General features: G+C 39.4%; 1 protein-coding gene across 1 annotated transcript in view; it reads left to right on the forward strand.

Annotated features, from left to right (window-relative positions):
- The window catches only part of PPFIBP1 (PPFIA binding protein 1), a gene marked incomplete at its 5' end in the record, with an annotated part of 117,222 nt that overhangs the window by 85,401 nt on the left and 3,842 nt on the right, over nucleotides 1-27,979 (forward strand). The window contains 16 exon segments of the mRNA NM_001265753.1: nucleotides 1,998-2,082; nucleotides 4,791-4,945; nucleotides 9,081-9,196; nucleotides 10,081-10,137; nucleotides 11,416-11,476; nucleotides 11,839-11,868; nucleotides 14,419-14,590; nucleotides 15,056-15,088; nucleotides 17,459-17,609; nucleotides 17,903-18,031; nucleotides 19,515-19,665; nucleotides 20,348-20,459; nucleotides 20,576-20,664; nucleotides 25,421-25,543; nucleotides 26,360-26,485; nucleotides 27,075-27,263. Of these exon segments, the coding sequence (NP_001252682.1) occupies nucleotides 1,998-2,082; nucleotides 4,791-4,945; nucleotides 9,081-9,196; nucleotides 10,081-10,137; nucleotides 11,416-11,476; nucleotides 11,839-11,868; nucleotides 14,419-14,590; nucleotides 15,056-15,088; nucleotides 17,459-17,609; nucleotides 17,903-18,031; nucleotides 19,515-19,665; nucleotides 20,348-20,459; nucleotides 20,576-20,664; nucleotides 25,421-25,543; nucleotides 26,360-26,485; nucleotides 27,075-27,263 (1,779 nt within the window).

The raw sequence follows: 27,979 nt of genomic DNA on the forward strand, positions 1-27,979 counted from the left end.
GCCGCTTCACGCACCATGCTCTTGATTTAAGGTCTTAGCGTGTAAACCTTAGGCAGTGACATGATTAAATTGCCATTTTAGAAAGCTAACTCTGGTAGCAGAATGGGAGAGTGACGACAGGTCAACAGGTAAAAGTTTGTTAAAATAGGTGAGAAATGAAGAGGGCTTGAAGTAACGCAATAGCAGTGAAGTGGTAAGGTGGGAAGAGGTTTTAGAGAAATTTACGGGTTGACAAGATTTAAGGTCTCTGGATTTGAAAAACGAGAGTAAGTTTCTGGTTTGGGCAACTGGGTGAGTGGATGGTGCTCTTAAGGAGTTAAGGAAATCCAAGCACAGGCTCAAGTACTGAAGGGAAAGAATGAGCTTAATTGTAGATCTAGTCTATCCAATATGCTTATGGGACATTCTTAAGGAGATTTCTTACAGAAAGTTGGAACATGAATCTAAATGTTAGGATTAATGTAGAAACATAGATTGATGGGGAGTGAGGCCCATCAATTTTAGGAGAAATGTAGAGTTGTAGTTTGGTGTAGACTAAGCCACAGTTGATGTGTCAGGTAGCTTTTGCTTTGTGACAGACCACATTTATTATTTCTCGTACTTCTGTGAGTTGGCTAGATGATTCTTCTGATCTCGGCTGGCTTACCTGACGTCTGCAGTCAGCTGGTGGCTTAGATGAGACTGCATGCATAATTTAGGATAGTGTCATTCACGTGTCCGGTGATTGACAGCTTGGTTTAGGTTGGCCACAGCTGGGAGAACTAGCCTGTTTCCCAGATGGTCTCCCATCCTCCAGTAGACTAGGCTAGGCTTCTTCACATAGTTCCTCAGGGTTCCTTAGAGCCACACCACAGGGCAGCCACAAAGGGCAAATGCTTTTCAAGCCTTTGCTTGAATTACATTTGCTGATATCTCTTTGGCCAAAGCCAGCCACATGGCCAGGCCCGGAATGAGAATGGGAGGAGCTAGGGAGGCCATTTTCATAGCACAGTTGAGCACATGGGAAAAGCAAAGAGGGTCACGGACAGAACCTGGAAGCTCTAGCATTTTATTAGTCTGAGAAGATAATGGGAGTCATGGAAGTTTGGCAGCTATCTGGTCAAAGGATTGATAAACAAAAATGGAAGAAAAGAAAGAGTGGATGGATAAGTGAGAGGAGAAGGAAAGAGTGAGGTCAGTCAAATGCCATATAGAGGTCAAATTAGAAAAAGGTTGGGGCTGGTCATGGTGGCTCATGCCTGTCATCCCAGTGCTTCAGGAGGCCAAGGTGGACAGATTACTTGAGCCCAGGATTTCAAGAGCAGTCTGGGTGACATGGTGAAACCCCATCTCTACAAAAATACAAAAATGAGCTGGTCATAGTGCTGCATGCGTGTACTCCCAGCAACTCAGGAGGTTGAGGTGGGAGGATGACTTGAGCCCAGGAGATTGAGGCTGCAGTGAGCCAAGATTGCACCACTACACTGCAGCCTGGGTAACAGAGCGAGACCCTGTCTCAAAAAAAAAAAAAAAAGAATGAAAAGTGTTCATTGTTTTTAATAGATAGGAGGTCACCTTGGTAGAGTGTTTTGAGAGTGGAGAAGCCAGATGGTGATTAATGATGGCTAAGAAAGACAGAAGATGGGGGCCTTTCTTTCGAGGTTTGATTTATAAGTTAGAGAGGAGAGTAATTGAAGCTGACTTTTTTATTTTTTTGTTTTGCGTCTTATTACCTTGTTTTGTTTTTGTTTGTTTAAAGATGGCAGCTAAAGGATAGAATCTCTAAATTTAGAGGTACTTTTTCCATATCTTTAATGTATGTAGGAAACATAGTCTAGTTATTACCAGTTCTCCTAAAGCTTAGAAATATTCTTTAAATAATGTAAATAATTCACATCTGCTTATTCTTTTTTTAAAATGCTCTCTCGGCAGAATCATGCATATTCTTTATGTAAAAGCGATTACTGTTACTCTTTTAAGAACATAGGATTAAAGATTATAATTTATTTTATTCCTAGGATCGAAAAATAGAAGATCTTCGACAGTGCCTGAACAGGTACAAGAAAATGCAAGATACTGTGGTACTGGCCCAAGGTAAAAAAGGTAGAGTGTAGCTCGAAAAGTTTTTCTACTTTGGTTGACTCTAGGTGGCTATAAACTTACACATTTGGCCTCAGTTTCTTTCCTGGATCATACCCATCATCCCAAATTAGGTAGCTCATTCATTAATTGAACAATTAGAACTGTACTCTGCCGGAAAGTGTCCAGCCTGAGGAGTCAGTGTACTGTAGAGTCGTTGGTCAGGGAGTGCCTCTCTAAGGAGTTGATGAGATAGCATTCCAGAGAGAGAAAACGACAGCATATGCAGAGAGCCTAGGGGGAAAAGAATGTGGCATGCTTAAGAGGGAGAACACCAGTGCAGCTGCAAGGTGGTGGGCAGTGGGGAGAGGGGATGAAATGAGACCATGATGATGAGCAACCACTGGTCATGCAATGGGTGGAGTTAAGCTCATGCTCAAGTCAGAGGGACTCACTGAAGGGTTTTAAAAGTCAGCAGTGGCCAGGCATGGTGGCTTACGCCTGTAATCCCAGCACTTTGGGAGGCCAAGGCGGGTGAATCACCTGAGGCCAGGAGTTCGAGACAAGCCTGACCAACATGGTGATACCCCGTCTCTACTAAATACAAAAAAATTTGCTGGGCGTGGGGGCAAGTGCCTGTAATCCCAGCTACTCAGGACGCTGAGGCAGGAGAATTGCCTGAACCCGGGAGGTGGAGGTTGCAGTGAGCCAAGATTGCACCATTGCACTCCAGCCTGGGTGACAGAGTGAGACTCCGTCTCAAAAAAAAAAAAAAAAAAAAAAGTCAGCCGCAAGATCTTTGTAACACGTGGGCCATGGAGGGAAGTGAGCAGTATTGGGAGCAGCGGAAACCAATTCTGAGATTTGCAGTATTCCAAGTGAAAAAATCTGGTAGTTGCTGATTGGGAATATGTTATGGTGGATTGACCCAGTGGTGTAATAAGATAGAGGAGGAGAGTGAAGAAGAGAGGAGAGATCAAGAAAGACCTTTCCAACTACATTTACTGATATGGGGAAGCCTAGAGAAGGAACACTGGGCTGGGTAAGGAGGATTGAGTTCAGCTTTGAACATGGTAAGTTCAGAAAAACCCTGTAAAACAGGTACATAAAGATAGTTGTGCATTTTGTTGTAATCGTTATTATTTTATCTGCAGATGGGCCAATTGGCCATCCTCAAATGTGGAGGAAATCTGAAAGGGCTCTTGTTTTTTAGCAATGCATAGGTAGAGTTATTTGCTCTCAACGTAAGCACTGGAAATAAACAATTCTTTTGGAAGGTCCCCATGAAACACTCAGATTTTGAAATTTTAATTTTGGTGAGTTCGCAGAGAAGGAAAATCCTGCTTTGGATCAGGATTTTTGAAAAAAAAAATTGTATGCAGGGTCTGGCATATTAGATTTTATAAATATCTGAGTGAGCAAATGAACCTCTGATAATCAGTGTTGACTAGCAGTTCTCATCACTCAGCATTTTCCATGCCTTCAGAGAAAGAGTCTCTATCCTATGGAATATTGCAAATTTGTAAGTGGTTTTTACATATGCATCTCATTTAAAATATTGTTTAATTTTATAGAGTTTCATCTGTCCAATTCTTATGTTTAAAACCAAGGCAGAAAAAATTAATTCCTTTAATTAGACTATATTGTAAAACATTTGGAAAATAAAGAAAAGAGATAAAAATCACTCATAATTGCACTGGCATGATCACTATTGGCATTTTTTTTATTGTTTCTTTCTAGCTTTTTTTTCCTGTGCATACAAACATGTAAATGAAAGAGATAGTTTTCAATGAGGTACAGCAGCACAGATTTCATAAACCCTTGAAAACTATGTTCTGTTCCAATAAAGGGTTGTATAAACTGATTTCTCACTAGGAGTTATATTTAGTTAATCCTCACACAATTCTAATAACACTAAATTCTAATAAAATTAGAATAACATTCTAGTGAAACTTAAATTAAGAAGCTGTGGTCTGATTAAGATCTTTAAACAAGTATATGATTTACCATTTCATATTATTTGTAGATTAGAGTCTTAAGTATCATTTTTTTTTTCTGTTTTTAAAAAAGAATATCTGGCACTGCGCTTTCACCATTTAATCCTTTTGATTTCTAGAGATGCAAAAAAAAAAAAATTCTCAAGGTTGCAGCTTTGGTGAATATGTGGTTGCTTTTTTCCATCAGACTTTTTTTGCTTTAAAATGGCATAAAAGGATCCTCTTGAGAGATCAAAGGTCGTCTGTCTTTTTGTTTTTTCTATTCTTTCTATATTTTTTCAAGAGCACAGCAGTGATGAAAACTAAGTTGTTTAAATGGGACTTTGTTGCTATTTGGAATTTGTTTTTTGTACCAGGTATTATTCAGTTTGATTATTTCTACACTAAAATTTGTAAGCCCCGGATTTTAAAACAAAATTACAAGAGAGTTGTTGGAAAAAGTTAACTTTTAATTTTCTTTCCCTCTGATGAGTCAATGTATCGAGTACGACTTTGTCTATTAATATCATAGGTACCCACTGTGGCCCAAGAGCCCCTGGCCCTAGTTGTTCAGTTTCAAATGCTGTTTCCTAGGTCCTATGTTGTTTTTCAAGGGATGCCAGGAGAAGCTGACTCTGATTTTTGAGGATCAGAAAAAATTTTATGTTCAATATAATTGGGTTTCTTATCTTCCTGTAAAAGTGAAATATAAATCAAAAACTGCTGTTGTCTTCTCTTTGCTTTGTCTTTTCCCAGGCAAAGATGGAGAATATGAAGATCTGCTCAATTCCAGTTCCATCTCCACTTTGCTGGATGCACAGGGTTTCAGTGATCTGGAGAAAAGTCCATCACCCACTCCAGTAATGGGATCTCCCAGTCGTGACCCATTTAACACAAGTGTTCCTGAAGAGGTATTAATAGACTTTCGATATTTCTTTCATGTTGAAGAGACTGTGTTATTGACAGTTAAAACACTGCTCATAACGTGAAAAACATGGGTTCCTTTCTCAGTTCCATTACCAACTCAAGTGAGGTTATATAAATAAATTGACTTTGGCCACTTCTGATGGTGACTCTGAAAGATAATTGAATAAAATTTTCTTCTGACTTCTTTAGACTTGGAAGAAGCAACTGGAGAGGAGTAAGCAGTTATACACTCCTTAGTTTGCATCAAACTGGCATGAAAATCTGTTTGCTATCTATTGTACACCACACCAAAAGTTTGTGGCTTCAATGACAGCATTTCTTTTGCTGATGACTCTGCACTTCAGCAGGGTTCAGCATGAGCATCTCGTCTCTGCTCCACTTGGCATCAGCTGGAGTGGCGTGAAGGCCTGGGCCTGAGTCTTCTGAAGGCTAACTCACTCATATGTCTGGTGGTTGAGGCTGGCTTTTGGCTAGGACCTCAGCTGAGGCCCCATTTAGAACAACTACCTGTGACTGCTTGGGCTTCCTCACAATCCTAAGGGTGAGCATTCCAGGAGGCCCGGGCAACTCTGCATCTCCTGTTATGATTTATCTCAGAAATCACACGGCATCTCTTCTGCTGTAGCCACAGGCCTACAGCCCACCCTGATTCAAGGAGAGGAAACACAGACCCTACCCTACCTCTGGATGAACAAGTGACAACATTACATTGTTAGGACATATGGGATGGGATATATTGGTGCAACCATATTTGGAAAATATAATCTACCCTCTGGCTATACCACTTTACATCCCTCTCCCATGCAAAAGACACTCGCCCCCTTTCCGAAGACCCCTGAGTCTCATTCCAGTGAGGCGTCAACATCCCAGGATCTTGTCATCCAGACCAGGTTGAGATGTGGGTGAAGCTCCTCAGGTACAGTTCCTTGCGCACAGCTCCTTGGGGACTGTTCCATTGACTTAAAGAGCTGTGGACTTCAAGGACAGTTATCTGCCCTCCACACACCCATACAATAGTTGGACAGGCATAATGTTACTGCAGTAGCCACTCCCATTTAAAAAGGGGAGCGGGAAGGCTCACAGGTGTCACCAGTCCATAGCAATTCCAAAATCCGGCCAGGCACGTGTTGCCAATCCTCTGGGCTATTGGCTCTTCCCTCTAAGTCATCCTTCCTTTGCCTGTATTTGCAGATGAGTAGTTTTCTCAGTTTTGTGCCTGCAAAAATGCCCAAAGATCTCCAAATTCATCTCTTCATTTTCCATTATCTCTGTCCTTTTGAGTCTAATTTGGTGTAATACTTTAAACATTTAGAATTTCATATGAATCATGTTATAATTCACTGAATTAGAGAAGAACACATCCACAGCTATCTTCACCATAAGCCTATCTCTGTAGCTAAGGTTCCCTGTAAGGCTGCAGTGGGACATCCCATTGCTTTTAGAGCCTTTGATCATTTTTCAAAGGTTCAATGAGACAGTACTACTCTAATCTTCCTAAGGTTTTTTTTTTTCTATTTTTATTTGATTCTAGTCTAGTCCATCCTGAGGTCTTAGCAAAGGGTTTTACAGCCACATCCTTGGCTCACCTGAAGACCATGTTCTCCTGATAGCCCTTGTGCTTGACCTTTGCCCTGAAACTGTTTCTTAATTTTAGTGTAATTTTTTTCGTCTAGAGAGACCGGGAATGGGAAATAGTTTCATTGTCTAAACAATCTTGGCTTCCTTATTTTAGCAGTTCCTGTTTTGGTCATTTCTCTTCTCACATTTTACCATAGGTAGTGAGAAGAAACCAAGTGGCATTTTTACTTTTTATCTGTTGCTGATAATTACACAATGAGAAGATGAAATTTGAACTGAATGAAAATGAATTCAAGGAGAAGACAATGAAAATTTCTCTCTTAAATGTAGGAGAGGGCTGAAATATTTCATTAATCAAGGAATTAGTTAAGGAATAAGAAATACTGTGGTGGAAAATATCCCCTAATTGTTAGATATATATTTATATTGAAAGCAAAAATAATATTTGACAGCCCATGAGTATGCTGCAATTATAGAACTAGTGTTACATGTAGGGTACACCCAAATAATCTCACGTCCTTTTAGAAAAAGTCTTTGCTATGTGAATTGTAGTTTAATTACCGGTTTTAAGTTTGTAACAAGAATGGTTTGATGAGGATTGAGGGAGTTCAGCCACATTTTTAAAGAAAAGCCAGGAGGGGGATCTGAGTTTGGAATTAAAGTCTAAAAGTTTGAAAAAGATCAAGAAAATGGGTCTGTTAGTTTAGTTATATTTTCCTCATGATTAGGAATCTCAAGAGACAAATGAACTTCAGGAAACAGCGATGATGGCTAAATAAGTTGCCCAGAATTCACCAGAAAGATTCAAACTGAAAAAGTTGATAGTGAAATAATCTCCTACTTTATAAATAATATGATTTCACATTTTATAACCTTTTATTGCGTTAAAGGATGAGCCCACCACTGAATAACAGAAACAAAAATCACAAAGCTGAATTTATTGCTTACTTAAGTGAGTGAGTGTTCCCAGTCAAGTACATTCTCTTCTAGCTGATCATATGTGGGTTTTGGGATGGTTGGAGCTCAAGGATTGGTGGACTTTCTGAGGCAAGTGTGAGTCGACGTCCACTGTAGATGTGTGGTTACTAAGGTGAGACTGTTGCTGACTGGTTGGCGTGTAGAAGTGTGTTCACTGGTGTGAGTCCTTACCAGGCAGCTTTCAGAAGTGAAGAACTGTCACTGGTTGACTGGTAGGAGTTCATTGTGACAAACTTTGTTCATTTTTTTTTTTTTTACTGAAATATTTTTCGTTCATTCATTTATGACGTGGCCCACAATCTAATTGCTCTACGGTTGTAAAAAATTATTGAAAACCGAAGTATTAAAATTATTTCACAGGCTCTTTCCTTAGGATACACAAAGCATTTGTTTGAGAAAATGTGTTATGCATTTTATTTGTTGCTATATTATTATTATTATCATTAAGCAAAGTGTTTTAAGTGGTAGCCACAAAGTCCATTGTAATTGGTTTTAATTACACTTTTCATCAATTATGTTAATTGAAATTAGTCAACTAGTTCGCACATAGAATAATAATTAACTGGCTTGACCAATGTTCCGTATAAGATTAGTAGTGGAAATCAAAGTAAAAATGGAGCTTTTCACTGGACACAGTGGCTCATGCCTGTAATCCCAGCACTTTGGGAGGCTGAGGCAGGAGGACTGCGTGAGCACAGAATTCCAGATTAACCTGGACAACATAGGGAAACCCTGTTTCTACAAAAAAATTTTAAACATCAGCAAGCTGTGGTGGCGCATGCCTGTGGTCCCAACTACTTGATGGGGCTAAGGTGGGAGGATCACTTGAGCCCAGAGGTTCGAGGCTGCAGTGAGCCGTGATCGCAGCACCGTACTTTAGCCTGGATGACAAAGTGAGACCATTTTGAGACCAAAAAATAATAGTAATAATAGAGTGTTGAAAGCAAAACATGTTACCGAAATCTTACGTTAAATCGTCACAACCTGCAGGGTAGGCATTGTCATTCTTATTTTACAGAGGGCGAAACTAATGGATGCCTCGCGAAGTGATTTGCTAAGATCACAGATCACTTAGGCAAGTGTGTCAGAGCCAACATTTCAGCCAGGGCTTAAGGTTGTTAGGATTTACTATTACTAGCTGGGTACGGTGGCACACATCTATAATCTCAGCTACTCAGGAGGCTATGGCAGGAGACTGCTTGAGCCCAGGAGTTCGAGACCATTCTGGGCAACATAGCAAGACACCATCTCAAAAAAAGAAAAAAACATTACTGTTAACTTGCTTAATGGTATACCATCTTTTTCACAATATTCAGTGTCTTATTCAGAACCAAGTTAAAAAATTTCCTTCCTCCAGAATGATTTCCTTGATTAGTACTTCTTCTGTGTAGATGTTTATATTCCGAAATCATTTTATAGAGTTCTGAACAATGATTATGAGATTTTTGTCAATAGACCATTTAATTGTCTTACTTTTGTTTAATTACTCTGTGGCTTGTGTTTTGTTTTGATTGATTGATTGATTGATTGATTGACTTTTGACTTTTTATGATTACATTACAGTTCCATACCACCATCTTGCAAGTTTCCATCCCTTCATTATTGCCAGCAACTATAAGCATGGAAACTTCTGAAAAATCAAAGTTGACTCCTAAGCCAGAGACTTCATTTGAAGAAAAGTATGTCATTTATTAACAGTACAATATAAATGTTCAAAACAGTAGATCAACCAAAGACACAGATGTATTGCATTTATTTACAGACACAATTTTTACCTAGAAAAGCAAGAAACAGCAAGACGTCCATTGGGGGATCTGTAATCAGTTCTGTATTATGGAAATAAAAAGTGTGAAGCAGGAAGCGATAAGAGATGAGGCTGCGGAGGTAGGGTGGTCAGGTTCGAAAGAGATTTTGAGGAACTTGGCTGGGTGTGGTGGCTCACGCCTATAATCTCAACACTTTGGGAGGCCAAGGGAGGCAGATCACTTGAGGCCAGGAGTTTGAGACCAGCCTGGCCAGCATGGCGAAATCCCATCTCTACTGAAAATAAAAAAATTAGCTGAGTGTGGTGGTGCACACCTGTAATCCCAGCTACTCGGAGGCTGAGGCACAAGAATCACATAAACCCAGGAAGCGGAGGCTGAAGTGAGCTGAGATCACATCACTGTACTTCAGCCTGGGTGACAGAGCGAGACTGTGTCTCAAAAAGAAAAAAAAGGAAAAAACAGTTTAAGGAACTTGGATTTTTATGTCCTAGGTCATAGGTAACTGTGAAAGGATTGTAAACTAAATAGTCACGGTCATGTGCTGTGAGTGCATTTGAAGGATGGGTCTGAAGGGGACAGGAAAAAGGATACAGTAGTTTGTCTGTAAGCAAATAGAATGTTTTGCCAACATATTCCCAAATTGCCTCGTCTTATTTTAGGCCAAATAGAACATTTTTTAAAAAATGGAAATAGCTTCCTTTGCTCAATTTTTTGTTTTTTACATATCTGTTCACTTAGAACATATATGGTCTTTTATTCGTGAGGTTAATAAATACCTTTTGTTCTTTACATTTTAGTGATGGAAAGATAATCCTTGGTGCCACTGTTGATACCCAACTGTGTGATAATCTTTCGTAAGTTACATTTTATTCAATGTGAAAATGTGATTGAGGCTAGAGGAGGAAGAGAGTTCTGTTATACTAACAGTTACTAATACTAACAGCAAATGACTGAGGCTGTTCAATTACTGAATAAATTAATGCAGCTATAATAATTGGGTGGGGGTGAAGGTGGGGAGCTGTAAGTTTACAAAGAAATAATTTCTCATTTGCTATTATCTCACGCCGGGGTTTTGCAGGTCTTTAGCCTTGCTTAATCAGTTTTCATTTGAAGTTCAATGCTTTTAATTCATTTTTGCACTGACATATTTTGAGTCCAGTGGGAAGGCGTCACAGGGAATGATGTGATGCTGGAAAAGCTGAGATGGGTTTTTTTGCACTTTCAGTTTTATGAACTGACCTAATATCTATGTTTATCCAAGTTAAAGTCTGGATTAAATTAGGAAAGTCTATTTTCAGAGCAGTACTCAAAAATGAGATCTTTTCTTTTCTCACTATTATCTTTTACTTTATTTGGTAGTTGATACTTCTGGCAATGTATACATATAAATACAGAAGAAATGCCTTTTAAACGTTTGTAAATGTGCGTATTTATATTACTCTGTTTCATAGAGCCAAATACATTACTTCTCTGTCACTCTCTCTAAACTGGTCACATATCTCTACCTTCAATTTTTTAGTAACACCAGCTCTACATAATTGAATACTAATTATGTGAAAGAGAGAGTCTCTGGATGTTTATAGTGTCTCTTTCCCTTCACTAGGATAGCAAATGAATTATTATGGGCAGCATTAGGGATTCCTCTACTATGCTTTAATTAGAACTATAAAATGAATTGCTTTTCCAGGCTCAGAAAAGTGATTCCCTCGTGAATTGAAAAGTAAAACTTCCATTCTTTATTTTAATTAGAAGGATTAGATATAAATAGTACATGAGTATTTTTAAAGTTCCTAGTTTAAATATGTACATGCAGAGGACGCACCACTAGTCCACAGAAAACACTGCTTTATTTTTGAATATTGACATCACAAGGCTAGTCCTAAGTGCTTTTCCAGCTCTTCTAACACGTGTAGGGCAGTCAGAATTATTGGCAGGACAGTTAATCACCCCTGCTTTTAAAAGAACTAAATGTTGTCATTTAGTTAAGCACATAAGTGACTGCCTGATTCCAGATTTTCTTTTATTACTGGGATTCAACCCACATGCAATTTTAGTTTCTTTCCAAGATGTTTTACTTAGAAACAGTGGCACTGGAGCCACTTATTATTAATTGTTATTGCTGTTATTTTTAGAACTTCAAGTCTGCAAAAGTCCAGCAGCCTGGGCAATCTGAAGAAGGAGACATCTGACGGGGTGGGTTCTGTGTTTTCTGTCTGTTATCCTGAGAAAAAACTGTTTAGGGATCTTCATCTTTTCCCTTTTTGCAAATAAAACTCTCATGAAGAGGTTTTTGTGGTTTTTAGTGGAAAATTATTAGATATTAGGTTTAACAGTAAATATTAAGAAGTATGAATATGAAGGATTGAAAATAGTATGTAAAACCAAAAATGGAGACTTTAATAAAACATTTTGGAAAATAAATGATACTAAGATTTTGTAGCTTAGAAGTAGATATAAAATTATTTTAACTTATGGAGTTGTATGTGACAAATTCAGAATTATACAAAGGATTTCCCTAACAACCTTAAATACTGTTATTGCTTTGCTTTGAACAGGAAAAGGAATCTATTCAGAAGACATCAGAGGTAACTTTTTGTCCAAATTACAATGCAAAAATATTGCTACTTCCATTACCTGTAAATTGCTTAAATGTCTCCAGTGGATAAAAACTTTCAGAACCTCTAAAACATTATGCCAAATGAAGCCAGACACAAAGTTCACATATTATATGATTCCATTTATGTGAAATATCCAGAACAGATAAATCTATAGAAATAGAATGCAGATCGGTGTTTACCAGTGGTGAGAGGAGGGAAGAATGGGGAGAAGCTGTTCAAGGGTAAGGGGTTTTGCTTTCAAATGATGGAAATGTTTTGGAACCGGGTAGAGGTGGTGGTTGCACAACATCGTAACATACTAAATGCCACTGAATTGTGCGCTTTAAAATTGTTAGTTTTGTTATGAATTTCACTTCAATAAGTTATTAAGAAACAAAATGTTCCTAAGAACAAAAATGTTCTTCTTTTTTTTTTTTTTTTTTTTTTTTTTTTGAGGCGGAGTCTCGCTCTGTCGCCCAGCCTGGAGTGCAGTGGCGCGATCTCGGCTCACTGCAAGCTCCGCCTCCCGGGTTCCCGCCATTCTCCTGCCTCAGCCTCCCGAGTAGCTGGGACTACAGGCGCCGCCACCACGCCCGGCTAATTTTTTTGTATTTTTAGTGGAGACGGGGTTTCATTGTGTTAGCCAGGATGGTCTCGATCTCCTGATCTCGTGATCCGCCCGTCTCGGCCTCCCAAAGTGCTGGGATTACAGGCTTGAGCCACCGCGCCCGGCCTTGTTCTTAATGACCGTAACTGAGCTTCCTTAGACCTCCCCAAAAGTCCTTCTTAGATTACCATTAGATTATACACCCAGTGTCCATCTAAAGCAAACATTTTGGTATGTTTAAAGATGTCATCAGCATGTGCTCAATTCTTCTTTCCCCGATGTTTTTTTTTTTTTTTTTTTTTTTTTGAGATTGCATCACTTTGTCAGCCAGGCTGAAGTGCAATGATGCAATTATAACTCACTGTAGCCTCAATTTCCTGTGCTTAGGTGATCCTCCCACCTCAGCCTTTCAAGTAGCTGGGATTGCAGGCATGCACCACTATACTGGGCTGCTTTTTTTTTTTTTTTTTTTTTTTTTTTTTAAGTACAGATGAGATCTTGTTATGTTGCTCGGGCTGATCTTGAACTCCTGAGCTCAAGTAATCCGCCCACCTCTGCCTTTCAAAGTACTGGGATTACAGGCATGAGCCACTGTGCCTGTTCTGTCCTCTGATTTTCTGTCATTAACCTTGCAAAGATTACAGCTTGATAGGCTACTTCCAGATCCAGTCTCTTGACTGTTGGCTCTTAGTGCCAGAGTTATATATGGACAGAACTGACAAAGCAGCTAGTGGCAACAGCTATAATTAAAATCCTTTTTGTCTTTTCAGTTCAATAAGTGGTTAAATGATTTTGACGTCATTGTTGAGCCAGGGATAATAATACCACTAAATGGTGCCATCTATAAACTTTTGGTTTCTGTGAGCTATAGATATATAGAGTAAAATAACCTAAAATACCTATATCCCCTCACCCTTTTCTCTGCTTCTGCAAAAAAAGAAGCAGAGGGCAAGAATTATTTCTACTTCTGCAAAAAAAAAAAAAAAAAAAAAAAAAAAAACAGAGGGCAAGAATTATTAAAGAAATGAGAACAAGAAGACAAAAGCATCTTTGTATAAAGTGTCAAGAATATACAGTGGGGAAAGGACACCCACTTCAGTAAATGGTGCTGGGAAAATTAGATATCCGTATGTAGAAGAACGAAAGTGGACTCCACCTGTCACCAAATCAACAAAAATCAACTCAAGATGGATTAAGAACTTACATATAAGGCCAGAAACTATAAGACTGCTAGATGAAAACAGGGAAGCACTTCAGGACATTGGTCTAGGCAAAGCATCTTTGTATAAATACTAAAATAATATAACATGCTGTGTTACAGCCAGCTCTAATTGCCAATTCAAAGAACCAAAAAGCTCACAAAAAGTTGCTCACCGTGCCTTCATTTTATTATTCTTTGAGGAGAATATTTAAAATAACTGGAGTAGAGTCTCCTTATACTGCTGGTGTAGAAGTTTGGACTAATGCCTGCTTTGTAAAATAATATTATATTGGGCTTCTATTGGCATAGTTATAATATAAGAATATGAACTGTATTATAGCTAAATCCATGTCATAGTTGTTGGAAAAGTCAGAAATCTGCTGCCATTATTCTGGTTATGTAATGCCTCCATGTCTTTTGAGGAATGAGGCAAACAAAATTTAAGAATATTTGTATCCTAAATATTTAAAGCCCTAAACATATTGATCCTAGATTAGTGATGAACATGTTTTCCTTGTTGCTTTTGTTGTTGTTTCTTAAGTAGCTTTCAGAATTGATTTTTTTTTTCAACTTCTGATAAGGCATTTGACATTGGCGATCGATGTGCTAGTTCAGTTTTTCTTTTGAATAAACTCATGGATGTGGCATGAGTGAGTATTTGCTGTTAGCCTGGCATGTGCTAAGGATGCTGCGCCTGAAAGCTGTTTCACTATTCTTATCTGCCTCTCAGGACAGAGCTCCGGCAGAAAGCAGGCCATTTGGGACCCTTCCTCCCAGACCCCCAGGGCAGGACACCTCCATGGACGACAACCCCTTCGGCACTCGAAAAGTCAGATCTTCCTTTGGCCGGGGCTTTTTTAAAATCAAAAGTAACAAGAGAACAGCAAGTGCACCAAACTTGGGTATGTACGGCTAAAATGCCTTTGCCCTGATTCTTCCACAAGGAGGAAAAGAGCAGTGTCTTCCCTTCCCTTATTCCCTCATTCACTGATTCCTTTCTCTTTCTCAGAAACGAAGGTGGATGACTTAGGGGGAATTTAGCAAAAAATGGTTCAGTGGATTTAATTTAGTGTTGTGAAGATATATAGACTCTCACCCTGCTCTCTCCTGTGGTATAAACTTAGTGGAAAGACCTAAAATCATGATTCCCTTTGACTTCATCATGGAGTTTCCCATCTGTTGTGACAGTGGATAAATTAACATTGACATTGAGCCTGTGTGTAACATCGGAAGCACGGTGTGCCGCATGCCTCTCCTCCACGGTGTGTATTTGGTGAGGAGGAGTCTGATCTGTGTTTCATTTTGTCATCTCTGTGTTCTCTCCATTGGGCTGCGTGTGATTGTGTGCGTTGTTGGGATATCTGAAGATCGTAAACGAAGTGCCAGTGCACCCACCTTAGGTATTGTACCCCTGCATGCCAGCCTTCACCAGCACTGTGCTCCAAACCAATCTAATCCCTGCTCTTGGCATCTGTGATCTCTAGAAAGCGATCTGACAGCAATCAGAAAATGTAGTTCTCTATTCCAGAGTGTTCTTTCCACCTTCTGCTGAAAAGGACTCTGTAGAGGCTTTGCTTCCAAGCCTAAACGCTGTTTTAACCAATGCTAGTAACACTCACTGTGTGAATAGCTTTGAGAGGACCTAGACGTGTGCAGCATTCCTTAGAGTGCAGGGCAGGAATGTCCTGGCATTGTACCTTGCAGCTCTTTCTGCCTGGAAGTGCATATTACCACACACTAACTCCCAGGTCCTTGCAGTCCATTCTCCATGCTTACATTTCTCCCAGCCTCCAAAAAGAAATTTTTTTAGCCATATAAGGAAGTTTATAGAAGACTTGGAATATTATAGTTTTAGGCTTACTTCTCTTAGGGGAACATTCTTCTGACGTTTTATTACTTTGAAGATGGAGATAATATTTAGTGATGACAGAAGCAACTTTACTTGATATCTGAGGCGTTATCCCACAAAGTGATTTTAGAAAAGAGGCAGCTTAGTTTTCCTCTTTGTAAGGCAGGGCACAAATTGGGGGGAAAAGCTCTCAAAATAAAAAAGAGAAATATGGTAGCTTTAAGATGAGAACAAGCTAGGCAGCATTTTCAGGGGCACCTGTACCCATCATGGTTGAAGGATTTGAATTGGGAAAGTTCCTTTGGGTTTTTCCAAAAGGTGCTGTTACCTTGTATAGATATCTACTTATCTATTCACGTGGACCAGCAAACAGGACTTCTCTCTCTATAGAGATAAATGTCTAGAATGAACACTGGATGCATAAGATAAACTGATCTATTCAGACAACTATTTTCAAATAGTTTTTTTTTTTTTTTGCATCTTTCTTAGAAGAACTGTTTTGTTAATGCTAAGAGGTAAATGCTGCTTATTATAACCTATAATCACAGCTCTGCTTTGTAGAAAAATCAACTTTCTGCAACTTGTAGATCTTGCTGAAACACTGTTCCTGTGATTTTAGTACAACTTTTACTTTCCTTTATAAAGTATAAAATCTCACTAGTTTTATACTTAGTATGGGATTGTTCACTAAGGGACAGCTAAAAGAACTGAAATAGTTAATGCTTGGAGATCTGAGAGTGGCAACTGTGGATGTGATTCTTTTAAGGTAAAATCAACAGGCACTTATTTTATGTCAAAAGAAAAATTATGCATATCCAGTTCACTCTTCTCTCAGTGCCTAGGATTTAATAGATTGGAATATATTTCATAAATAAAGAATTGCTGGAACTGGGTAACTGATTTGATATAAATGCCAAAGGAGAAGGAGTAAAAGGAAAATGACAGAGTTTGAGCTACAGTAACAGGAACAGTATTAGTTAATATTAACCAAATAACAAATAAGAACATTTAAGAGAGGAGGCCAGGCGAGGTGGCTCACGCCCTTAATCCCAGCACTTTAGGAGGCCGAAGTGGGTGGATCACCAGGTCAGGAGTTCAAGACCAGCCTGGCCAAGATGGTGAAACCCCGTCTCTACTAAAAATACAAAAATTAGCCAGGCGTGGTGGTGGGTGCCTGTAATCCCAGTTACCTGGGACACTGAGGCAGAGAATTGCTTGAACCCAGTAGGCGGAGGTTGCAGTAAGCCGAGATCGCACCACTGCACTCCAGCCTGGGCAACAGAGCGAGACTCTGTCTCAAAAAAAAAAAAAATTTGAGAGAGGAAAAGACTCTCGGGGAAATTGGATGAGTTTGTGAAGTCCCAGATGTCCCAACACACTGAATTGGGAATATCACAGGCATTTAGATACAGGACCTGGAGAGAGAGATTGGGCTCAGAGATTTTGATCTGCTAGAGGGCACTTAGAACAGAATCTTAAAGTGGCATGGGGGAAGAAAAAAAAGCAGGAGTGCTACAGCAAAGACACTATCAGATGACAGATGTAGGAGTGGTCATGTCAAGAAGCCAAAGGAAATGATTTTGAAGGATGTAGGAGGTAATCAACAGTACCACGTGCTATGGAAAGATTGGGAATAATTCCATCATGAATTCAAATCACTCAAGGAAAGAGTGTGGCAATCCTATCACCCTCTTTTAATCTCCAAAGGGCTTATAATTTTATTAACTTTAAACACAGTAAACTATGGAGCAGAACATATATGTGTGTTCCATTTCTAATATTTATAAGGTGCTCTTTGTAAATTACTGATTTATAGACCAACAGAAGAATTCTTAATAGTTCTAGAACCAAGAAGATTAACATCTTATCATGTTCATTCCATATTTTAAAATTCGTTGTCTGTATTCTGCTCTTGGAGTAGCTGAAACAGAAAAAGAGACAGCAGAGCACCTAGATCTGGCTGGTGCTTCTTCTCGGCCAAAAGATTCACAGAGGAGCAGTCCCTTCCAGATACCACCTCCATCTCCAGATTCCAAAAAGAAATCCAGAGGTATCATGAAACTCTTTGGAAAGTAAGTAAAGCAGTGAACAAGTAGAGTGGGCCCTGTCTTACATGTTGCTTAAAGTGGCTGGAAATGGGTATGGACTTGTGAGGCCTTTGTATTCCTCTTATGGAAGGAAGTTTGGATTATGATGTGGGATTTATTAACTCATTGGGTCTTAGTTAAAGTTTAAATTTAAATGTCTATGTTAATGACACAAAGAAGATTAGTTCCGGTAGCTGCACTAGTTAAAAATTCTCTGATTAACAAGCCTAAGGCCTCCTCAGGTCTAATACTGGCCATGTGTGTTATGTCTTCTTCAGACTTAGGAGAAGTCAATCAACTACATTCAACCCAGACGACATGTCTGAGCCTGAATTCAAAAGAGGAGGGACAAGGGCAACCGCGGGACCCCGACTGGGTTGGTCTCGAGACTTGGGACAGTCTAACAAGTAAGAAGAGCCAACTGATAGACTTTTGCATCTCTGCCAAGCATCATAGCCTCATGAGTCCTGCAGTGTTAGTACTGTCGTTGGGTTAAACAAAGTCATTGCTTAATGCTGTGCCTAGTGAAAGGGGACATCATCTTTAGAGCAGTGCAATTTGTCAATGGTTGATGAACATACAGAAGGTGAGGGCTGTGTGAACTAGGGGAGAGGCCAGAGCTAAAGTGTCAGCAGCATCTGTGTTAGAATGGCTCTGAAACTTAAATTTTACATAGACGGTAATTATAAGTACTCTAAAGCATAGCTTTGGAAAGATGGGATATTTACATGAGAGTATGTTCTAGATCAGACCACTTGGATTTGCTTTCTGGCCTTACCACTTTCTACCAGCTGGGTGACCTTGAGCAACAGCTTCCAGGCCCTGTGTCTCAGTTTTCTCATCATCATAATTAGTGCCTACTCCAAAAGCTGATTGTGAAGATTAAATAAGTTAATATGTGTTAAATATTTGGCAGATAGTAACTACTCAAGAAACATTAGTATATAACAGAATCTATGAAAGTACTTAAAGACAAAAATTCTATCAAAATCCTTATATTTATCAGGACTATATAATATTTTATCCATTAAGATTCTAAGAACTGCTCTGACACTCTTACCAAAGTTGAGGGCTGGCTTAGAACTGCTACATTGACTCACTGTGTATAAAAGGGTGGGGTTGGCAAACATAAAGTACAAGGCATTGATACCAAATATTTTAACAGTATAATAGACTAGAAACCCTTTAAATACAGCCCCTCCCATACAGGTGGAACACTGGACATAGGTTACATCAAGGAGGAAACCCTCTTTGGCCTTCTTCAAATACCAAACAGTTTCATTTGCCATATGTTGTCTTTGAACACAGTAGAGCTCCTTGTGCTATTTTAAAAAAGCACATTCATCTTCCCCTCCGCACCCTGTCCCCACCGCGGAACAAGAACACTATCTGTGTATCTTAAGTAAAAGAGAACAGGAATTTTGCTTTGATTGTTTCCTACACTTAGTGACAACATATTGCCCTCTTCTCATTGGTTACCATATGGAAATAAACCATAATTCTGCTAAAGTTAGTTCAAATTAGACTTAAGTTTCTTTCACTCCAACTGAGTTTCCTGTTTGGGAATCCAGTCTTCAGACAACATTGGTTGAAACTGATACAGTGACTTATGTTTTTCCAATTTAGTCTTTTTCTGTAGAACTTGTTCTTGCTCTGTCACATTAAATCTTTTGTGGTTTCATTTGAAATGAGACAGTGGTCTTAGAAGATAACTTTCAACTCCAGTACCAGTTGTTCCTCCAATGTATACTAAAAATTAAGCTTTTCGTGGTCAAATGTGTATCACCAGGGAATGTCCATGTCTATTGAATGTATAGTTGTTTAAAACTCATGATAAGCCACAGGATTGGCTTTGGATTATTTTTCATGCAATTACTCATTTTCCTGTAGTGACTTGGATATGCCATTTGCCAAGTGGACCAAGGAGCAGGTTTGCAATTGGCTGATGGAACAGGGCTTGGGCTCCTACCTGAATTCTGGCAAGCACTGGATTGCATCTGGCCAAACGCTTTTGCAGGCTTCTCAACAAGATCTAGAGAAGGTGACTGCTTCTCTATTTTGTTCACACAATGGATACTGAGAAGAAGACAATGTGAATGTAGGGTTATTTTATAGTCCAGAAAAGGCCATGAGTGAAGCCAGTAAATACTCTCTAAATAAAAATTTGGGTTATCAATTGCTTCATGCTTATTTTTTTCTGATGGTCTTGGGAGGACCTGGTCTTGATGATTCCTTATGGAACACTTAAGCCATTGGGCATTTTAATGAAAAATAATTACATAAGCATAATTAAGTTCATATTTCTCGAAATCATTATATGGCTTTATCATTGGCCTATTTTCTCAGTGTAATATATGCAATGCACTTTGCAAAAGGAAAAAAAAGCACCCTACAATTTATGTCTAATTATTTAACATTTCTTCACAATTATTTAATATTTTGCACAAAATAAGAGTCAAATTCTTTTTATGCATGCTACAGTTCCTAGCTTACAAAGAAAAGGAGTCACTAGGGAATGCCTAACACGCCCCTAAGCTAATTGTGGTGGTCTTGGCTTTTCAGGGACCTTCGTTCAACAGCACTTTACTAGCGCAAGTTAGGATTGTCATTTAGTATTGAATTGGATCTTTAGTGCTAGCTTCATTTTGGAGAAATTTGCATCCTTTGCCAGTGGCACCCAGCCTATATAGATAGAATTATAAAGTCAATGTTTATTGTTTCAGGAACTTGGAATCAAGCATTCACTTCATCGAAAGAAACTCCAGCTGGCACTCCAAGCCCTGGGATCTGAAGAAGAAACCAATCACGGGAAGCTGGATTTCAACTGGGTCACTAGTAAGAAGTTTTTATTCTAACAAAATGGAAGAATTATATACAGAGCTGCTTTTTCTTTTTAATCACAAGAACAGGTGTTTTGTGGCACGGTAGCAACACTGGCCTCTCTCTTTTAGGATGGTTGGATGACATTGGCCTCCCTCAATATAAGACCCAGTTTGATGAAGGACGGGTTGATGGTCGAATGCTACATTACATGACTGTTGTAAGTGACTCACTCCTGGGGTTTGGGGGAGGAAAACTTTTTTCTCAAAAAACGCAGAAATTGAGTAAGCCAAACACAGTGTAGTGATTACACCAGAGTTTGAAGCTGTTGCTTGAACTTGAGGAGAGTGGCGGGCATATTTCCTGTGAAGCTGAAGTTGTAGCATTTGGTGATTGTGACTGAACAGCCTTGGGATAATTTGAAACCCCAATTTAAGCTAAGTGAAGCCTAATTTAAACTAAGCTCTCCAGAAAGTTGATTTTATATGTAATACATTCAACAATGTAAACACTGAAGTGTATACTTTGAATGGGTACATTTTATGGTATGTAAATTATATCTCATAAAAATATATATATATTTTTTTTATTTCTTTTGAGATGGAGTCTTGCACGGTCGCCCAGGCTGGAGTGCAATGGCACAATCTCAGCTCACTGCAAGCTCCACCTCCCAGGTTCAAGCCATCCTCCTGCCTCAGCCTCTTGAGTAGCTGGGACTACAGGCCCATGCCACCATACCCAGCTAATTTTTTTGTATTTTTAGTAGAGACGGAGTTTCGCCACGTTGGCTAGCTGGTCTCAAACTTCTGACCTCAAGTGACCTGCCTGCCTCGGCCTCCCAAAGTGCTGGGATTATAGGCATGAGCCACCACGCCCAGCCCAAAGATATTTTTTAAATAGAATATAGAGTTTTTAAGCCCAAGCTGTTTCTAAGTTATGCGTTTCTATGTGCAGTGACCATTTGGAAGAGCCCACCCTTTTGACCTGACATCTTCCAGGACTTGTCTTCTCCCTACCTTTCCACTCTGGACAACTGTTACCTGAAACCCTATCACCCGTCTCACTTCAGCCCGGTTCTGCTACAGCAGGAGTTAACTGGGGTTAAAGGAGGCGGGAGGAAGGCTAGACTTCCACTCTGGTTCCTTCATTATGGTACATTTCTAGCCTTCCAGCCAGTGTGTAGGACTATTCCCTGCTTGACAGCAGTGGGAAAGATGGATTCCAGGAGAACTTTGTTTTAGGTTCCATACCACTATTAATATTCTACTTAAAATTCTCTTATTTTTTTTTTAATTTATTTTTAATTTTTTTATTTTTGAGATGGAGTCTCGCTCTGTCGCCCAGGCTGGAGTGCAGTGGCGTGATCTGGGCTCACTGCAAGCTCCCCTTCCTTCCTGGGTTCACGCCATTCTCTTGCCTCAGCCTCCCGAGTAGCCGGGACTACAGGCACCCGCCACCAATGCCCGGCTAATTTTTTGTGTTTTTAATAGAGATGGGGTTTCACCGTGTTAGCCAGGATGGTCTCCATCTCCTGACCTCATTATCCACCCGCTTCAGCCTCCCAAAGTGCTGGGATTACAGGCGTGAGCCACCGCGCCCAACCATGTTCTACTTAAAATTCTTTTATTCATTTATTTATTTTGGAGACGGAGTCTCACTCTGTCGCCCGTGCTGGAGTGCAGTGGCGCAATCTCCGCCTCCCGGGTTCAAGTGATTCTCCTGCCTCAGCCTCCCGAGTAGCTGGGATTACTGGTGTGCACCACTGCACCCAGCTAATTTTTGTATTTTTGGTGGAGACGGAGTTTCGCCATGTTGTCCAGGCTGGTCTGGAACTTATGACCTCAGGAGATCCACCTGCCCCAGCCTCCCAAAGTGCTGTGATTACAGGTGTGAGCCACTGTGCCCAGCCTAAAATTACTTTATTTAAACAGCTTTTTGTGAAGTAGGCTTTAGACCCAACTACCCTAAGTATAATCTTTTTCAAATAAGTGGAAGGTTTTAAACAGCCAACTTAAGTAGGCATTTCTCAATATCAAAAAAGTTGGAGTTCAGTTCATGGATTTTTCTTCTCTATCATTGAACCCAAGCCCCTTACCTTGATGGGCACATCATGTAAACCTGCATGAAATAATACTAATATGTGTAGTATGTTGCACGTTTACTATGTGTCAAACATCCTTTTAAGCATTTTGCTCATATTAATACTGGATTCTCAACAACACTTTTAGTTAATATTACTAATTTTATTATAGTGTGTATAATATATATTAAAAAGTTTTTTAAACTTTTTATTTTAAAATAATTTTAGATTTACGGAGGAGTTGCCAAAGATAGAATTCTGTATACCTTTCACTCAGCTTCGTCTAATGTTAACATCTTACACAATCATGATTACATTCCTCAAAACTAAGAAATTAACGTAGATGTTAATACAGTCAACTAAACTGAAGACTTTATTCACATTTCACCAGTTTGTCCAGTAAGATCCTTCTTCTGTTCCAGGATCTAATCTGGGGCACCACATTAAAAAACACATTTTGTGACTTAGGACTTCTGGGGTCAAATTTTCCAGGGTCATTTACTCTTTTATAGCCAATTCATATATGCTGCTTGTGATTTTAAGCTTGAATTTGTTCACATATATACTATATAATTATATAATACTATATATACATAGTATTATACACACATATGTAATACTATAGATACACAGAGTATGTGTGTGTATATATACATACATGTGTGTATATATGCGTACACGTATGTGTATATGTGTGTATTATGTGTATGTGTATCTACATATACACACACACACATACTCTGTGTATCTATAGTATTATAATACTATTATTATCCCTACTTTTTTACATGTATAAAGGAAGGAATCCAGATATTGGGTAACTTGGTAACCAACTTTCCACAGTTAGCAATAGAAAGTCGGAGAGAGTTTGAACTCAGGCTGTTTCAAGATCCCTGCTTTTAATAGCTCATGATTATGACTAGAACACATTCAGTAAATATTTGCCTCCCTATCTAGGTGTGAATATGTTCACCCTGAGAATGTGAACAAATTCAAGCTTAAAATCACAAGAAACATCTGTGAAATGGCTATAAAAGAGTAAATGACCCTGGAAAATTTGACCCTAGAAGTCCTAAGTCACAAAATATGTATTTTAATGTGGATTAGATCCTGGAACGGAAAAAGGACTTTACTGGACAAACTGGTGAAATGTGAATAAAGTCTGCAGTTTAGTCGATGTTATTATCATCCACATTAATTTCTTAGTGTTGACGAATGTAATCATGATTATGTAAGATGTTAACGTTAGAGGAAGCTGAGTGAAAGGTATATAGGATTCTGTTCTATCTTTAGCAACTGCTCCACAAATTTAAAATTATTTTAAAATTAAGTTTTTAAAAATCCAGAATTAAGAAGAAAATCACCCATAAATTCTGTTTTGATATAAAACTGTCTCTGTTTAAAATCCTTCAAAGTATAAAGAATTTCAAAAACAATTAACATTTTAATCACACTGTAAACATTGTGCTTTCAGATATTTTTGAAGCTGATAGACTAGTTAGATGAAAATAGCTCACACTGAAATGTTTGCAATGGGTGTCTCAATCCTAGATTAAAATAAGTACTTTTTCTAACATATGTTAAGATGCTACTTTTAAGGAATTACTCCAGAAAAACTTCAGGAAATAATTTTTGCCCAGTTAGTAGCCGCAAGGATATAAACTGATTAATATTTTAATTAAATATTTCTGTAGTAGATTACATTTTTTTTTCTTTCTTTCATGAGAAATGTTTTATCAAAAAGGTGTGTCTAAAATGGATGTTTTCCTTGTTTATTTTCTGGGTGTGTTCGGAAGTAGACTGGTGCTTATCTTAACACTGCCCCTAATATCACCTTCTTCTGAAATAATTTGTTTTGGTGTGTTTGGTATATTTGAAAATATTTCCAAGAGCCACAGACTGGTGAAGATTCTTCCTTGAAGGGAGCGGGGGGGTTGACTGGCGATAGATAGATAGATAGATAGATAGATAGATAGATAGATAGATAGATAGATAGAACGATCTAACTTATAACTTCATTTTTATTCTCTCTTAACTCTGACCAAAACCTTTGCAGTGATTGATATAGTTTTGCCAAAATTGTTCACAGTGTCTGCTAGATAAACCATAATAATCTAGAGCTATTCAATAGCAGACAAGTCTTTACTAAAAAATAATCTAGAACTGGAGAATTATTAAGGTCAGGGAGTAGTATAACAAGAGCACTGTTCTGATTTTCCCCAAAACTATGACGTGCTTTAGTTCAGAAAACCAAGCCTTGGCTAGGAACGGTGGCTCAGGCCTGTAATCCCAGCTCTTTGGGAGGCTGAGGCCGGGGGACTCCTTGAGCTTATGAGTTTGAGATAGCCTGGTCAATATAGTGAGACCCTGTCTCTCCAAGAAAAAAAAAAAGAAAAGATGAAAAAAGAAAGCCAAGCCTTGATCATGTCCGCCAATAAGCATCATTTACTCTTCGCTGTCTGCTGGAAGGAAATAGAGAGGGCAGTTTAGCCAATGCCTAAGTGCTTTATCCACAGATAAAGTTCTCAAAACTAAAGAGGAAAGAAAGAAATTCTCTGTTTGTAGTATGTGCAGATCAAGTCAATGCAGATCACCTTTTGTAGTGACCCAGCAAGTGCTTGTCAAACTGTGGTTTTCAGAGCCCTGGGGTTCTACAGTCCTATCTCAGAACATCAGGAAGAGAGAGAAACAGGTGGAAGGCAGCTTCATTGGCAAAAAATACTAATTTGGGGTTTTGGGGAAGATTTTGTTCCAAATGGGAAAGTGGGTTCTGACAAGCCCTTGGGGCATATTGGTTTGAGGGGCTCTTCGTTTACTCCAGTTTTCTGAGATTCCCAAGAACGTCCCCCTGCTACAGGCCAGCACAGTGAACTCCTCCTTTTGTTCTTTTTCGCAGGATGATTTACTGTCTTTGAAGGTTGTGAGTGTGCTACACCACCTCAGTATCAAAAGGGCCATCCAGGTCCTGAGGATCAATAACTTTGAACCAAACTGTCTACGGAGGCGGCCATCTGATGAGGTAGCGTTTTAAGATTGAGGTTTATAAGCATGCACTTCCCAGGCATGGGACTGTCCATATGTCAAAACTAAGAGCCATTTTTCTTGGAGCTTGCAGGAAAAGTCTTAAAATTCAGCCTCATTTACTTCTTAGGCTTTTTCTGTATTCCTTCCTTTTCTCTCCATGATGGTTCCACTCGTATAACTAAAGCTAAGGGTTCATTTTCAGTTATGCTTCTTCCTTTTCTTGGGTGTATTTTTTTTCCTGATTCCCTAATCCGCAGAGATAAATATCACTATAAAGACTTCCTTTTCTGGCCAAATGTAGTGGCTCATGCCTATAATCCCAGCACTTTGGGAGGCCAAGTCAGATGGATCACTTGAGCCCAGTAGATCAAGACCAGCCTGGGCAATATAGGTAGACCCTGTCTCTACAAAAATAATAGTAATAAAAAATTAGCCAGGCATGGTGGGTGCACGCTGGTGGTCCCAGCTACTCAGGAGGCTAAGGTCGGAGGATCTGCCCGAGCCTGGGAGATGGAGGCTGCAGTGAGCCCTGATTACACCACTACAACTCCAGCCTGGGTAAGAGAGTTAGACCCTGTCTTAAAAAAACAAAAACAAAACAAACAAACAAAAAAAGTCCTTTCCTAAACCAATGCTTTATTAGTATATAAGAAAACTTGAAACACAAACTATGACAGAAATTCTTTAAAAGAGAATTTTTCCCTTTCTTTATGCATTTAGTGGGATGTTGAGTAACTGTACCCCATGGAGCAGACTTTTTAGACAGAAAATGCAATTTAATACTTAGGATCTTGGTTGTGTGTTCCCATAGAATACCATTGCCCCCTCAGAAGTTCAGAAGTGGACTAACCATCGAGTGATGGAGTGGCTGCGCTCCGTGGACTTGGCAGAATATGCCCCCAATCTCAGAGGCAGCGGTGTCCATGGTGGGCTCATGGTAAAGCTCTGATTTAATTTCAAACTGACTTACTTTGTTTCCTTTAGTCTAGTGAGTAGGATAGTATCAATTTTTGCTTATCATAATCCTAAAGTCATCTGATGCAACCCTCCTGCCCTATTTCTAGTAAATCTTTACTTTCAGAGTATTTGTATTGATATCTTATAACTCTGGATTGAATTTAAAGCCGGTTCTCTTTTATTGTCCTCTTTCATGTCAAATAACATGTAGCTTCTTCCTCTCATATGATCATGTTTGAAAACCCCTGCAAGGATGCAGATTGTATTTCTGCACATTGATATTGCATAAGGAGTTGGCTGCCACGGACAGCACCCCAGAGAGGTAGAGGACTGATATTGGGATGCCAGAATCCTGGATTTCAGGACCAGCTCTATCACTCACTAGCTTGGGCAAAATGGAGAAAAGATATGTAAATTAAAGATCAAAGTCCATATGGTGTCTACCTCACCAGGCTGTTGAGAGGATCATTGGAGATAACCTAAGAGAAAGAGCTTTGCAAATTATAAAGCACAATACAAACATGTATGATTTGTGGTGACTTTTGACAAGCTTATTTTTTTTTTAACAGGTTCTAGAGCCTCGTTTTAATGTAGAAACAATGGCTCAGTTATTGAACATCCCACCCAATAAGACTTTGCTGCGAAGACATTTGGCCACTCATTTCAACCTTCTGATTGGGGCTGAGGCACAGCACCAGAAGCGAGATGCCATGGAGCTGCCGGATTATGTACTTCTAACAGCTACTGCCAAAGTGAAGGTTGGTTCAGGCTCATACAGTTTAATAATTGCTTGGCGCAAAGGCAACATTTTGTCTGTTACCTGGTTATTCTGTTTTCTGGGGTTTGCTAAGTTTTGTGGATGAGTTCCTTACCAGCAGATGCAGGAATCCTCAGCGCTTAGTTGTCTTGGGAGAAAGATGTTGGCCGAGAGACAGTTCACAGATAGCAGAGAGCTTTATTGAAGGGAAATAGGGAGCAAAGAGCTTATTGTAAAAAAAAAAAAAAAAAAAAAATACAGGGGCTGATCCTGCAGGGAAAACAACAGGGTGGCAGTAGCAGTGTTTATGTAAAGGGACAGTACACTCCAAAACCCGAGGCACAGCGGGCTGCTGAAAGAGAAAGAGGCCAGGAGTTGTGCGTCGGGTTTGTATGGTGTCCAGTTTTTTCTTGAAGCTCTCGCCTCTGTGTTAAGTCCGTGCCTTTTTTATCTCGTTTTCCTGCTCCTGCCTTAAGTCCTTGCCTTTTCCCTGCCTAGTTCCCATCCTAGGTTTGTGGGACCCTCCCTTACTATAGTTGGTGCGCATGCATGGGCTGGATGTTGGCTGCAATTCTACCTAAAGTCTGCATTGCTCATTCCCGCCGCCCCCAGGAAGGTTGTATAACAGTCAAATCTATACGTACTGTGCCTGCATTTCTCTTAGGCATTCTCCTTTGCCCTCTTGCCCTCTTTATCGGCATGCAGCTAGCTAAATTC

The sequence above is a fragment of the Macaca mulatta genome, chromosome 11 (genome assembly GCF_049350105.2).
Source record: "Macaca mulatta isolate MMU2019108-1 chromosome 11, T2T-MMU8v2.0, whole genome shotgun sequence".
Lineage (NCBI taxonomy): Eukaryota > Metazoa > Chordata > Mammalia > Primates > Cercopithecidae > Macaca > Macaca mulatta.